Source organism: Saccopteryx leptura, chromosome 1 (genome assembly GCF_036850995.1).
Source record: "Saccopteryx leptura isolate mSacLep1 chromosome 1, mSacLep1_pri_phased_curated, whole genome shotgun sequence".
Taxonomy (NCBI): domain Eukaryota; kingdom Metazoa; phylum Chordata; class Mammalia; order Chiroptera; family Emballonuridae; genus Saccopteryx; species Saccopteryx leptura.
Window position 1 is genome coordinate 133,600,424 of NC_089503.1, and position 15,159 is coordinate 133,615,582.

The 15,159-nt window shown below is 43.4% G+C and overlaps 1 protein-coding gene and 1 long non-coding RNA gene across 3 annotated transcripts in view; one reads left to right on the forward strand and one right to left on the reverse strand.

Annotated features, from left to right (window-relative positions):
- EXOC3 (exocyst complex component 3) overlaps window positions 1–15,159 on the reverse strand; it is a 33,498-nt gene that overhangs the window by 11,271 nt on the left and 7,068 nt on the right. For both annotated transcript variants that reach the window (XM_066375203.1, XM_066375212.1), the window contains exons 4-5: window positions 2,243–2,924; window positions 176–293 (exon numbers count right to left, since the gene is read on the reverse strand). In XM_066375203.1, the coding sequence (XP_066231300.1) occupies window positions 176–293; window positions 2,243–2,924 (800 nt within the window). The remainder of the gene's footprint in view (window positions 1–175; window positions 294–2,242; window positions 2,925–15,159) is intronic.
- On the forward strand, window positions 4,364–6,819 carry LOC136399712 (uncharacterized). Its single transcript, XR_010750196.1, has 3 exons — window positions 4,364–4,425; window positions 4,544–4,595; window positions 6,741–6,819. It is a non-coding gene; the product is annotated as an uncharacterized lncRNA (long non-coding RNA).

A 15,159-nucleotide genomic window follows, 5' to 3' on the forward strand; every position in this document is an offset into this window, starting at 1 on the left:
CAAGACCTAATTTCCCAGAAATATAGCCCACACATCTTTAGGAGGCAAATGTCAAGGTAGGGTTTTACTCCCTTCTTTTGCTCACTGGCAGTGGTTCCAGGCTGACATGCAGAGACCCAATGCAATCTTGGCACTAGACACAAACCATATTGGGCCCACACACTGTTCTACTCACAGTAAGAGTTGACATGTACGTGTCCAGCAGCCCAGAGACCACGTTTGGAGAAAGCAAAGGCTCCAGGGTGCTAACATCCACTTCCGGGGCCAGTTCCACATTTCCCATCATCTCTGTGCTACAGCAAAACCCAGGAATGAGAAAGACTAAGAACCAGGAAAACAGACAGAAAATTCTCAGGTAAGTGTTGCTATTGCTTTTCACACACAAATACCCAACCACCCTCATGGCAGTCAGGAGAGGAGGGAAGGTGAGGCCTTGGGAAGAGCGTTGGCCAAGGAGCGTCTGTGCCACGTCACGGGGTACTGGAGGCCCACTTAGGAAGAAAGCACTGTGAGGGTGAGAATTGTTTGTTTCATCCATAATACCTCCCATGGAAGACCAGAGGCAAAAAGGAGGTGCTGAACAGACACATCCTGTGAAACAGGAAAGTAATTTCTAGTGCAGAGAACACATGATATCCATAATGAAGCTCAAGTCAGCAAGGAAAAGTCACTGTGTCCAGTCTACCATGCTTAAGAAGGCAGGGACCTGTGTACGTGGTTGGGTTCTTAAAAGTCCAAGGTTCAACTTCTCAGAAAATTCATATGCCTTATGCTGCATTCACTAAATGTGTCTTTAAATGACACTAGTCCACTCTCTGTAAGAAATCCAAGTCTTCGTGACTAAAAAACCACTTTATAAAATTATGCCAATCAAAAGAATATTTACTTAACCCAGATTATATATCCCAGGAACCTTAATTTTTTTTTGGGGGGGGGGGAACCTTAATTTAGCATGAAAATGTTTGCAGTATGAAAGCAGTTCAACTTTTTCCATAATACAATCCAGTATGACAGAAAGGTATAACAACAGGAAATTGCCCAAGAGTTCTCAAGGAAAGAAAAGTACTTATAATGTAGTGAAGGAAAACAAAATCAACACACAAAACTGGGCATGTCACACAAAACACACACCCCCTGATCAGGTGGCTGGAACACAGGCAAAGGCCCTGGGTCCGGATGTGAGTCCTACTCCCCATTTGACTTGCTGGCCACGTGAAGTGGACACATTACTACTCCCTGTGCCTCAGTTCCCTCACATAAAAGGAAGAGAATCATCAGTGTCTTCCTCACATGTAGGTCATGGCTGCATGGAGATGACTGCCGGAGGTGGCGACCATGGCAGCTGTGGACTCCCAGGCGGTTTCAGAGCAGCACCAGGAGGTGACAAAAGCTGCAGCCACAGGGATCATCATTAAAAGGTAAGATATTTCCTCTGTATTTTTCTGTGTTGAAATGTATAAATTTCCTACTATACCCAATTAACAAAAACAAAAACAAAATAATCCTAAAACCTTACTGAAAAAAGAAGAGGTTTAATTAATTTCTATGCATGAGTGAAAAGACAAAAAAAAATTTCTGATACAGTACTTAATACTGTTGTCTATTCACAAAATGATTCAAGATTAAAATTTGTTTCCTCTCAGCTAGCTCATCTTAAAGAATTTCAGAATACCTCACCATTGCTTCATTTTCCAAACCCTACCTCAAACTAATAGATAAATAAAATGACTCATGTCCCTTTTGTGAAGTGACAAAACCCCAAGGCTGAAATGTGAAAAGGATAACTGATTTTCCCAGCATACTAAAGAGAAGACACCAAACCTGGGGAAGGAGCAACCCCGCCCCAAACACATGACTCTGAAGGAACTCCTAGGCCCAAGTGTCCTCACCTGCCAACTGAGGGGAAACTACCCGCTCAGTGCCACCTTGAGGAGAAAGCAGGTTAGTGCATAGTGAACACTTAGTACCAAAGGAAGGTCCAATCTGAACTACTCAATACGGACTGGACGTCAAGGGCACCACCCAAACATAAGAGCATTAACCAACCAGAGGCTGGGCCCTGACCTCAAGGACAAGCCCCCATAGACGGACTAAAAATAAGGCTTTCATCAACTACAAAATAATGCCTATGGGTGCTGACCACCTGACTGGAGCAAAACAATAGTAGCTGTTTAGAGACGGTCAGTATGTTATTGTACAGTTTCTAAGTACAAGAAAACACAAGATGTACAGTTGGTGTTACCTCGTGTAGGTGTTTAAGACCCAAGTCAACAGGCTCACAATCTCATTTGCTTCTAAGTCTTCCGATGCAAGCTCCTGCATCCTTGTGGTCAGGGCCTGGTGGTACATGCTCAGGAGATTCTTGAAAATTTCATAATGGGGAGGGAAACACTGAACCATCAGGTTTTTAGCAACAATGAGGTCATCTAGGACATACTTCCTTATGATTTCTAGGTGACGAACAAGCCACATCTTGTCAGACTCCCTGGTGTCTGCCTGTGTGCCCTCGATTCTGGTAGTTACAGTTCTGTCCAAGATGGCAAACATCTTTTCTTTCCAATTCTTGGGCCTCCCTGGAGGAACAAAGCTAGTCTGCTTTTTTCGGTCAAGTATGCGCCTGTCAATCTTTTCTTCTCTTTCGATGATCCTGACAACTGACACCAGCAAGGTGGGGTCACGGCGGACAGTGACCAGTGATCTCTGCAGCACCATCCACAGCTGCTTGGCCAGCTCATCGGAGAGCCCCTGTGTACTCCCAAAGTAGCTGTGGATGAGGGTCATGTCACGAGTGTTCCCACTGTCCATGCGGTACTGCTCATACATCAGTCCATCCCGGGAGCACTCCAGATCCATCAGCTTCCGGTGGGCCTGCAGGAGTGCCCCTTGCTCTATGAGGTCCTCGGTTTCCCTCACAATCTCAGGCACTAGGAAAAAGGGCACAAGATGGCACTGTATAAAAACCACATAAGGCTGTGCAAGATTCTGGGAAGATGGAAGAGAAGGAAGCACCAAGAATCTGTCTCCCCTCTATCTGGAAAACAATTGCACTGACAGAATCTGCCGGATGTAACTATTAGGTTAAAGCTGTGGGGTGGCTGGTACACTGGGGAAGGGGAAAGCCTCCTTTCAGCTTCCCTTGGCAACTGGAAGGTTGGTATAAACCCTGGACTAGGTCTGACCTGGCCAGAACCCCAGTGGACTGCCTTATCCAGTATGACAGGGGTCGGGAACTTTTTAGACCGAGAGAGCCATGAACACCACATATTTTAAAATGTAATTCCGTGAGAGCCATACAACGACCCGTGTACCTTACGCATTATCCAATAAAAATTTGGTGTTGTCCCAGAGGACAGCTGTGATTGGCTCCAGCCACCCGCAACCATGAACATGAGCGGTAGGAAATGAATGAATTGTAATACATGAGAATGTTTTATATTTTTAACGTTATTATTTTTTTAATTAAAGATTTGTCTGCGAGCCAGATGCAGCCATCAAAAGAGCCACATGTGGCTCGCGAGCCATAGGTTCCCAACCCCTGCTGTATGAGATAGCTGACAGGCTAAACCCCTCTCGAGTCTATGGTTGGGCACCGAGGAGAGCCAAACTGAAACACAAGGCTAGTGTATTCCAAAAGGATAGTTTATTTAAAACGCTTAGGCATAAGCGTGCCAAGATGGACCCAAATGCCATGTTTGCCAGGGGAGGGTTGGAGTAGGATATTTATAGATTAATCAGGGATCTTGGAAAAAGCGACTAATGTCACTGCTCTATAGGTACAAAGTAGTATTTTTTCCTATGTGGATTGGAGAGGCACCACAGTTTCCCCAAATTGTTTATCTCCCCGCCCAACTGTCTAAAGGAGGCCTGTGCTAGTTCAAAAGGTCCCAGGCCAAGAAATACAAATGGCCAAAAGATATATGAAAAGATGCTCATCTTCATTAGCTATTAGAGAATGCAAATCAAAACTACAATGAGATACCACCTCATACCTGTCAGATTAGCTATTATCAACAAGACAGGTAATAACAAGTGTTGGAGAGGCTGTGGAGAATGATAGATATATGAATTTACCAGAACTCCAACTGCCCTTTGTTATCCCACCTGGCTGCCTGACCTCACCCTTACTTACTGGATAATCACCCCTGAGGCAGAAGAGTTCCAGGAAGCTGGTCAACCACCTTAAGAAGGAGCGTTCCAGGAAGCCGAAACCGTAAAACCGTAAAAAGGAACATACCAGAACTTCTTACTCAGTACCCCCTCAGGCTTTCCCAAACCCTATAAAATTCACCCATAGTCTGTAACCGGTGCCCTTCTCCCCAGAGAAGTGCCTGGCAGGGTTCCTTTCTTCCTTTCAATAAAGCCTGTTACTCTGGTCTTTTCGGACTCCAATGGATTCCAACATTTGGTGCCGAAACCCGGGACAGGGTACTAACTGCCTGGACGATCCCTCTTTACCATCCAAACTTATAACCAGGGAAGCAATGGGCAGCAGCAGCTCGTCCCGGGCTTACTCTCTGATTCTGTTTGAACGTGTAAATTGTAGGTTGATTGGCCGGCGATCTGTTCCTGTCCCGAAACCCTGCTGGACCAGAAAGGTAAGGAGTTTCTTCCTCCCCCTTCCCCAGTTGGCCTCCAAATTTCTCTCTAAAACCACCGCTTCCTGGTCAGATGGTTTTGACTTTGGACCCCATATCTACAAGTGGTCTGCCTCTACTCCTTTATGGACTTCTACGAAAGTCTAGGTGCGCCCAGTCAGGCCACTCTCCTATGTCCCGGGATCTCAGCCTTGGGGTGATACCTCTTGTCTGAGACTCTCTTTCTACAGAGATTTTCTCCTCTCGGAACTGTGACTGAAGCCAGGACGCCCCCTTCTCTCACCAGTCTCCTCTACTGTGGGCTCCCCTCAGTCCAAACCGTCCAGCCAGACTCCTTTCTTTCCACTCTGGAGCAGGGCCCTGATGGAATCTATGAAGCCCTTTAAGTCGCTGGAGCCTTTAAGAGTGTATGCCAAAAGCTGGTATTTCCTGACCTCTTTTGGGCCTTATTTGCCTTTTTCTGTTACTTCCTTGGCCATTATAGACCTTAAAAGCCATGCTGAGAAGATCCCCTCGGAACATGGGCTCCTCCCAATCTCAGGCCTCAGAGACTACTCCTCTACTCCTTCGGGATGCTCACTCTACTCTACTGAGGTTCACAGTTTAGGAGGTTTCTACTCCGAGCAGCCTGCTTCTACGGACTTCCTCGAAAGTCTAGGCACCTAGCCAGGTTGCTTTCTACTACCATTACAATATCCTAAGACATCTTGACAATTTCTGCCACTGGACTGGGAAGGTCTCAAAGATTCCTTACGTGCAGGCTTCCTTCTACCTTCACTCCGGTCCTTAATTTCTGTGCTGCTTGTTCTACACGCAGGCCATTTTTGGCCAAAGAAAACTCACCTAAAGCCTCTGCTCCTAATCAGTCCTTCTCCGCAGACTCCCAACTCTCTCTCCCTCCTGCCTGACCCCTGGGGGCACCCCTCTCTCAGGACTTCTCTCTGGTCCCTCTTTTGACCTCTTCCGCTTGGGTCTCTTCCCTCCGAGAGCCTCCTCCCCTCCCTTCACAAAATTCTGTTTCTTATTCACCTGCAAATACCAGTCTCTCTTTCTCCTCCCCTGCTGGCCAGGGGCCCCTCCCTTCTTCGCTGTGTTTTTAAACCCCTCTTCCCTCCTTACAGATGGGCTGTTCTGTCTCTTTTTCTTCTTTGATGCATCCTCCCACCAGCTTCAGCTGTATCTTACCCATTCCCCCTCCCCACCGGCTTCTGCCATCCCTTTACCCATTCTTCCTTCCTCAGAGACTGCGACTGTGTCTTCCACTCCCCCTTGCCCCCTCCCCTCTCCTCAGAATTCTAAATCTTTTTGACTCCTCTGACCATGTGGCGCCACCACCAGCACTTTAACCTCCTCCTCCTCCTCCTCCTGATTCTGACCCTCCTTTTCCATCCAGCTGTTCACACTGTCCATCTGTCTGCTTCCTCTCTTCCTCCCCTCTATGCTGGCAACTCCCTGCCATCTCGAAAAGCTTAAAAAAGCAGAATTGTCTATTAAGCTGTGTGAGTAAGTAATCCGTCTTGTCTCTTTGTTTGTCAGAAAATATCTCTAGTATAATTTGAACTGAAACAAGTAAAGCGTGCTCATTTAAATTCCTTAATTCATATTTGTATGTGAAGTCTTTGTTTAATGTGTAACTATGTCTGTTTCTAAGGCCTTAAACCAATAATTACCCTCCTCTTAAATCAAGGCTTATTCATTCTCTGCAGCCCCTCCCTGCCTGCCTCAAGGAGACACACCTCCACCCTTCTTAACTTCCTCACCATGAAGGGATAGCATGTCTTCTCTGCTAAGGCTCAACTTCACTCTTAGTCTGTAGTCTATCTGGGCATCGCCTTCACCCCCACCACCTGAGGTCTCACCCTAGATCAAATTCAGACCCTCCGCAGTCTCCAACCACCTACCACCGTAAATCAAATCCTTTCTTTCCTCAGTCTAATAGGCTTCTTTAGACACTGGATTCCCAATTTTGCTCTCTTAGTCAAGCCCCTCAGTGAGATCTTCTCAGCATGGCTTTTAAGGTCTATAATGGCCAAGGAAGTAACAGAAAAAGGCAAATAAGGCCCAAAAGAGGTCAGGAAATACCAGCTTTTGGCATACACTCTTAAAGGCTCCAGTGCCCTAAAGGGCTTCATAGGATTCCATCAGGGCCCTGCTCCAGAGTGGAAAGAAAGGTCATTGAACTGAAGCCTGCAAGTCTTTGCTGTGGAAAAAGGGACACGAGAAGGTAAGCTGCCCCCTTGCTCCATGGAGGGAGGGTTCAGTCTCTTCTAGCCCTGCTCCAGCTACCTGTGACCTGACCTTGCCCAGCATGCTGGGAATTGCCACTGAAGGCCCAACAACATCGTTCATGAACCTAAGGTATTTCTTCCAAGTAGCAGATAAGCTGATCTCATTTCTTGTGAACACAAGGGCCATCTACTATGTCTTGCCTGAATATTTAAGTTTTATTTATCCCTCGAAGATCTCTACTGTGGGTAGTGACAGTTTGATTTTGTTGCTTTATTTAATGTATAGTATCTCCTTTATTCTTCTTGTCTCAATGCCCCATGCCTATTGTAGGCTGGGACCTGCTGCTAATTCCAGCTAGAAGCAGTGGTCACTAGGACTTAAACTCTAACTGCAAAGTGTAGAAATGTAACCACCCTTTCCCTAAGTACTTGCAGGATTTACAGGTTACTCAGCAAACAGTTCAAAGACTGTCCAAGAGGCACTTCCACCCAAGGACTGACTTTCACGTGGACAGGTCCACACACTGTGATCCTGGCAATTCCCATTGCTGCTAAAGTAGAAAAATGGCATAACACCTATATGTGTCTCCCTACTAATTGGACAGAAACCTGTACCTTAATCTATCTCACCCCAAACATCAACCAAATCCCACCCCATGAGCCTATTCCAGTTCTTAGTACACTACCCGTCAATCTAAGGACCAAACGAGCTGTACAGGTAATCCCTTTTCTTGTTGCTTTAGGAATCTCTACAGAAGTAGGTCTAGGGCCAGGGGGACTGGCCACTTCCCTGTCTTATTCCTACTCTCTCTCTCTCTCCCCTTCTCTCTGAAGCCCAGCGAATTCGTAAACATGGAATCTGGTTTCACACAAACTGGGTGTCTTGACTACTGCCTTTCATTGGTCCACTCACTCTCCTATTTATTTTTCTAACTTTTGGACCCTGTCTCTTACGTCTGTTCACTAGTTTCTTACAGAACCACATGCAGACCTTCACCAATCAGAAAACTGGAAAAATCTACCTAATCCTACACACCAACCCTGAAACCTGCCCTTGCAAAACAGAAAAATCTGGAACCCTATAAATACACCCCTACTCCAAATAATGGTGGAAAAACCCCTTGTTCTCGATGCTAGCACCAATTATAGGACCACTCCTAATTTTGTGCCTAATTTTAATGCTTGCCTCTTTCTTTATCAAGTTCCTGCAGGCTCAAATGAGAGAAATCTCCAGGATTACCTACAATCAAATGCTTTTACAACCCCTACTCCAACTACCCCGGGGGGGGGGGGGGTTCACGAAGGAGGCCCCCAATAAAGATAACAGCAGGAAGTAGCTCCAGAAGATGGCCGGTCTGAGACAAACCTCCTTCCTGAACCCAATACCCTTTCCTTCCCCCCACCTCTTTCACTTTTTATCATACCACAGAGTTGAGAAATGATAGATATATTAATTTACCTGAACTCCAACTGCCTTTTTGTTGTCCCACCTGGCTACCTGACCTCATCCTTACTTACTGGATAACTGCCCCTGAGGCAGAAGAGTTCCAGGAAGCTGGTCAACCACCTCAAGAAGGAGTGTTCCAGGAAGCCGAAACCGTAAAACCATAAAAGGGAACATACCAGAACTTCTTACTCAGTACCCCCTCAGGCTTTCCCAAACCCTATAAAATTCACCCATAGTCTGTAACCGGTGCCCTTCTCCCCAGAGAAGTGCCTGGCAGGGTTCCTTTCTTCCTATCAATAAAGCCTGTTACTCTGGTCTTTTTGGACTCCCATGGATTCCAACAGAGAAAAGGGAACCCTCATCCACTGTTGGTGGGAATGTAAAGTAATACAACCATTATGGAAGAAAGTATGCTGGTTCCTCAAAAAATTAAGAATAGAACTACCATATGACCCAGCAATCCCTCTACTGGGAATATACCCCCATAACTCAAAAACACTGGTACATAAAGACACATGCAACCCCATGTTCATTGCAGCATTGTTCAGTGGCCAAGACATGGAAACAACCAAAAAGCCCTTCAATAGAAGACTGGATAGAGAAGATGTGGTAGATATACACTATGGAATACTACTCAGCCATAACAAATGATGACATCGGATCATTTACAACAACATGGATGGAGCTTGATAACATTATACTGAGTGAAATAAGTAAATCAGAAAAAACTAAGAACTATATGATTCCATACATAGGTGGGACACAAAATGAGACTCAGGGACATGGACAAGAGTGTGGGGGTTACGGGGTGGGGGGGAGGAGAGGGAGGGGGAAGGGGAGGGGCATAAAGAAAACCAGATGGAAGGTGACAGAAGACAATTTGACTTTGGGTGATGGGTATGCAACATAATCAAATGTCAAAATAACCTGGAGATGTTTTTTCTGAACCTATGTACCTTGACTGATCAATGTCACCCCAATAAAATTAATAAAAAAATTTTAAAAATAAAAAATAAATAGGCCCTGGCCGGTTTGCTCAGTGGTAGAGCGTCAGCCTGGCGTGCAGGAGTCCCAGGTTTGATTCCCGGCCAGGGCACACAGGAGAAGCGCCCATCTGCTTCTCCACCCCTCCCCCTCTCCTTCCTCTCTGTCTCTCTCTTCCCCTCCCACAGCCAAGGCTCCATTGGAGCAAAGATGGCCTGGACGCTGAGGATGGCTTCATGGCCTCTGCCTTAGGCGCTAGAGTGGCTCTGGTCGCAACAGAGCGACACCCCAGATGGGCAGAGCATCGCCCCCTGGTGGGCATGCCGGCGGATCCCAGTCAGGTGCATGCGGGAGTCTGTCTGACCACCTCCCCGTTTCCAGCTTCAGAAAATACCAAAAAAAAAAAATAATAATAATAAATAAATAAATAAATAAATAAAAATAAATAAAAAATAAATAAATAAAAGGTCCCAGGCCCAGCCCAGCAGGTCGAAGCTTCAGGCAAGCCAATCCCCCCTCCTCCCACTGGTTTGCATTGCCCTTGGAATGGGTGCGGGGGAGGGCTAATCTGCTATTAGAAGGCAGTGCCCCTGGGCCTGTAGCCAGGCTTTTATTGTGATGTAAACTCCACTTAGTTATCAGGCCCCTTCCCAATGTAAGCTTTCCCTAACTTTTGCAAAATAAACTTTTTTCTATATTTCAAAATGAAGTTCAGGAAGCCATTAAGCGAGAGAATATCAAGCCAATTAACTACAACCTCACAGTGGGGGAAGGAAAATGTGCTGCTTTGAGCCTGGGTAAGAAATTGGGTGAGGGGGAATTTTAGTTATAAAGGGGGTCCTGGTTTTAAAAGCCACCGTGAATGCAAACCTTATCGAAACTTTTCTGGAATTCTAGTCTATTGAAGGGTTACAACTTCCAAGGGAAGGCTCAGACAATAAATTGCAATTAACTTTGGTCAATTTCAGCTCTTAACACAACAGCAACTATCGTTCCCCCACCCCCTACCATGCCCACCACATGTTTCTAGCAGCAGCTTACATACAGCTTATGGGAGCCAGAGTATATAAAAAGGACCCTCCCCTCCAAATACTGGGGATCTGTGCTCCAACTGCTGATTGCTGCCTCGGATCACAGAGGTGCAGACACAGAGGCAGGCACCATTATTGCTGCAGCCCACCCCCCATGTTCCAAGCCCCTCTCCCACAAGGTGAAGTGCGAGAAGTGACTTCCAGGGGACTTACAGGACCAGTACCATTTTACTCCCTTCATTTTTCTCTTTTTCCCTTTTGGAAACTAGATGTTTAAAGACTAGGACTAGGACATTCAAAAGCAATCTCATTTCCTGGGGAATTTAGAAAGTGACTACACAGGCCCAGGGAAAGGCACAGGCTCAGAAAAGACCTGAGACCTTAAGTTTATATCTGAGGCTGATCCTCAGCACACACAGCCTATAACAATAAAAAAACCACAATAAACAAAAATCAGCATACTTAATAAACAAAAATCAGCATACTTAATAAGAAAGAGGAGAATTGATTTTGAGTTACCAAATTATCATTAATAGATTCAAATGTCTAGTATTCAACAAAAAAAATCACAAGATATACAATGATATAGAAACATATGAAAGATCAAAGTAAAAAATAAACCAATAGCCCTGGCCGGTTGGCTCAGCGGTAGAGCGTCGGCCTAGCGTGCGGAGGACCCGGGTTCGATTCCTGGCCAGGGCACACAGGAGAAGCGCCCATTTGCTTCTCCACTCCTCCGCCGCGCTTTCCTCTCTGTCTCTCTCTTCCCCTCCCGCAGCCAAGGCTCCATTGGAGCAAAGATGGCCCAGGCGCTGGGGATGGCTCTGTGGCCTCTGCCTCAGGCGCTAGAGTGGCTCTGGTCACAACATGGCGACGCCCAGGATGGGCAGAGCATCGCCCCCTGGTGGGCAGAGCGTCGCCCCTGGTGGGCGTGCCGGGTGGATCCCGGTCGGGCGCATGCGGGAGTCTGTCTGACTGTCTCTCCCTGTTTCCAGCTTCAGAAAAATGGGAAAATAAATAAATAAATAAATAAACCAATAAAAACTCTCCTTGAGAAAGATTAGATGGTGAATTTACTAAAGATAGACTTTAAATCAAGTTTAATTATGCTCCAAGAACTAAGGAAGACATGGAGAAAGCTAAGAAAATGACATATGAACAAAATGGAAGTACAAATAAAGAGAAAAATGGGGGGAATGAACACAGAATACAGTGTACAGAAGATGTGTTGTAGAACTGTACACCTGAAACCTATACAATTCTGCTAACCAGTGTTACTCCAATAAATTCAATTAAAAGTTAATAAATAAATAGGTAGATAAAAATCTGAAAAGAAACAAAGAAATTGGCAAGCTAAAAAGTACTATAACTGAAATTAAAATTTTACTTCAGGGATTCAGACAGATTTGAGCAGGCAGAAGAGAGAATCAGCAAACTTAAAAACAGTACAACAGTCTGTATAAGGAAGAGAAAGAAAAATGACTAAAGAAAAGTGAACAGGGCCTAAGGTACCTCTGAGACACCATCAAACAGGCCAAAATGCGCAATGTGGAAATCCCAGAAGAAAAGAAAAAAAAAGGGGCAGAATTATTTGACTAATGGTAAAAAAATTTATCAAGTTTGATGAAAAACATGAATATAAACATCCAAAAGTTCAATAAACTCTAAGTAGGAAAAACTCAAATACCCATACTAAGCCTTTATAATCAAATTATTGAAAGCCAAAGACAAAAGAATCTTGAAAGCAGAAGAGAGAAGCAACTCATCACATACAAAGAATCCTCAATAAGATTATAAGCAGATTTCTCATCATAAACTGGAGGTAGAGAACAGCGGGCTGGTATATTCAAAGTGCTAAAAGAAGAATAAAAACTGTTACCTAAGAATCCTAGATCAGGCAAAGCTATCCTTCAGAAATGAAGGCAAAATTAAGACATTCCCAGATAAACAAAAGCTGAGGGAGCTCATGACCACTAGACATGCCTCACCAGAAATGCTCAAGGGAGTCCTACAAAGTAAAATGAAAGGACACCAGATACTAATTTGAAGCTATATGGAGAAATAAAGATCTCAGTAAAGATAAATACATGGATAGTTGTAAAAGCTAATTTTTTTTTGTAAATTTGGTTTGTGATTCTACTTTTACTCTACATAATTTGAAACTAATAAATTTAGAAAAAAATAAAAATATTAGTCCAAACCTAGTATTGCTGTAACTTTGGTTTATAATTCCTATTTTGTTTTCTACATAATTTGAGAGACTGGTGCATTAAGAAAACCTATTAGTCTATGTTTTGGGACACATACAATGTGTCTGTAAAGTCATGGTGCACTTTTGACTGGTCACAGGAAAGCAACAAAAGATGATAGAAATGTGATATCTGCACCAAATAAAAGGAAAACCCTCCCAGTTTCTGTATGTTGATGTGGCAGTATGTGCACATGCGCAGATGATGACGTAACACCATGTATACAGTGGAGCAGCCCACGGCCATGCCAGTCCAGATGTGGATGGTACAGAGGAAAGTTCAGTGTGTTCTGTGGCTCGCTAAATTCAAATCTGTGACCAAAGTACAACGTGAATATCAGCATGTTAATAACGAAGTGCCACCACATAGGAATAACATTACTCGGTGGGATAAGCAGTTGAAGGAAACCGGCAGTTTGGTGGAGAAACCCCGTTCTGGTAGGCCATCAGTCAGTGACGAGCCTGTAGAGGCTATACGGGATAGCTACCTAAGGAGCCCTAAAAAATCTGTGCGTGAGACCACATCGAACTGCACTGAATAGGTATGAAACTGGGAGAGTTTTCCTTTTATTTGGTGCAGATTTCACATTTCTATCATCTTTTGTTGCTTTCCTGTGACTGGTCAAAAGTGCACCATGACTTTACAGACACACTGTATTGTGTAAGTATGTAATTCTGTGACATTAGTAACTGGAAGGAGATGAGAACAGAGTTGAAGAAATAGAGGTTTTATATGTTGTTGAAGTTAAACTGGCATAAATTCAAATTAGAGTGTTACAACTTTAAGATGTTAAATGTAATCCCCACGGGAACCACAAAGAAAATAGCTATAGACTATACATAAAAGGAAAAGAAAAAAACATTAAAATGTTTCAGCACACAAAAAATCGACTACACACAAAAGTAGATAACAATGCAGAAAATGAATAAAAATGTTCTAAGGCCGTGATGGCAAACCTTTTTATTAAAACCTCCCACTTTTGCAGTGCTGGTCCACCATGAAAGCTGGAATGCCCACTAGTGGGCAGGAGGGACCAGGTTGACCAGCACTGCAAAAGTGGGCAGTTTTTATAAAAAGGTTCGCCATCACAGTTCTAAGGCATATAAAAAGCAAACGGGAAAATGACAGAATTAAGTCCCTCCTTATCAGTAAGTACTTAAAATATATTAAACTCTCCAGAAGACAGAGAGTGGAAGAATTGGTAAAAATCACACACTCCAACTACAAGAAACTCACCTGAGATCCAAAACCACAAATAGATTTGGACAGTGAAAGGATAGGAAGATAATCCATGCAAATATACTGCTCACAAAAATTAGGGGATCAGAGACCGTGCAGATACTCCATTACTTTCAGCATTCTGTATAGTGCATTTTCACCAATGAAATAAAAGTTGATTTTGCATCTCATTTGCATAACTGAACAACTTTCCTGGTCTTCTTGTTTTTCTGATGTTCTTGTTTAATAAATAAATAAAAAAATCAAATGCTTCTTTTTTTTTATCACTTCATATTCATTTTGAAATATCACCTAATTTTTGTGAACAGTGTAGTAACCAAATAGAGCAAGGGTGACTATACTATTTTCAGACAAAATAAACTTGAAAATTTTATTTTAAAATTGAGAAAAATTACAAAATCCAAAGAAGAAAGTATGTATTAATAAAAGGTTCAATCCAGCAGGACCACACAATTACAAACATTTGCACACAGACTATCAAAATACATAAAGCAAAAATTGACAGAACTGAAAGGAGAAATATATATAATAATAGTTGGAGACTTCAATACACCACTCACAAAGATGGCTAGAATAATTAGACAGAAGGTAAATAAAAAATTAGAGGAGTTAAACAATAGATCTAACAGACATATACAAAACACTACACAACAATTGTACACACATTCTTCTTACATGTACATAGGATGTTTTCCAGGATAGGTTAGAATACAAATTAAATGTCAATAAATTTTAAAGGATAGGTATCATACAAAGTACCTTCTGTGACCACACTGGATCAAGTTAGAAAACTGTAACAAATTTGAGGAAACAACATACTCTTAATGGGTCAAAGGAAAACTCACAAGGAAAATTAGAAATACTTAGGTACAAATGAAAAGAAAACATTTATCAAAACTTACAGGTTGCAGAATACTATGGGGCCATGAAAAAGAAGGAAATCTTACCTTTTGGGACAACATGGATGGACCTGGAAACTATTATGTTAAGTGAAATAAGCCAGGCAGAGAAAAAAAAAATATCATATGAGTTCACTCATTTGAGGAATCCAATGAACAATGTGAATTGAGACAGAGGAGAGATCAAAGGGACCAGAGGAAAACAGGACAGAGGGAAAGGGGATGATAGGATGGGATAAACCTGAAGGGAAGTGGGGAGGGCGTTATGGGGAGGGGGGCAAGGGAGATGTTGAGGGGAATATTGGGAAGGGTAGATGCACTTGGGGCAACACCAGAATCTATGTAAACATAGTAAATTAAAATCAATTAAAAAATAAAAATAAAAAACTTACAGTATGCAAGGAAAGCAGTGCTAAAGGACGAGTGTTATAAATAAAAAACACTCATGTTGAAAAAGATTTCAAATCAACAACCTAACTTTGCAATT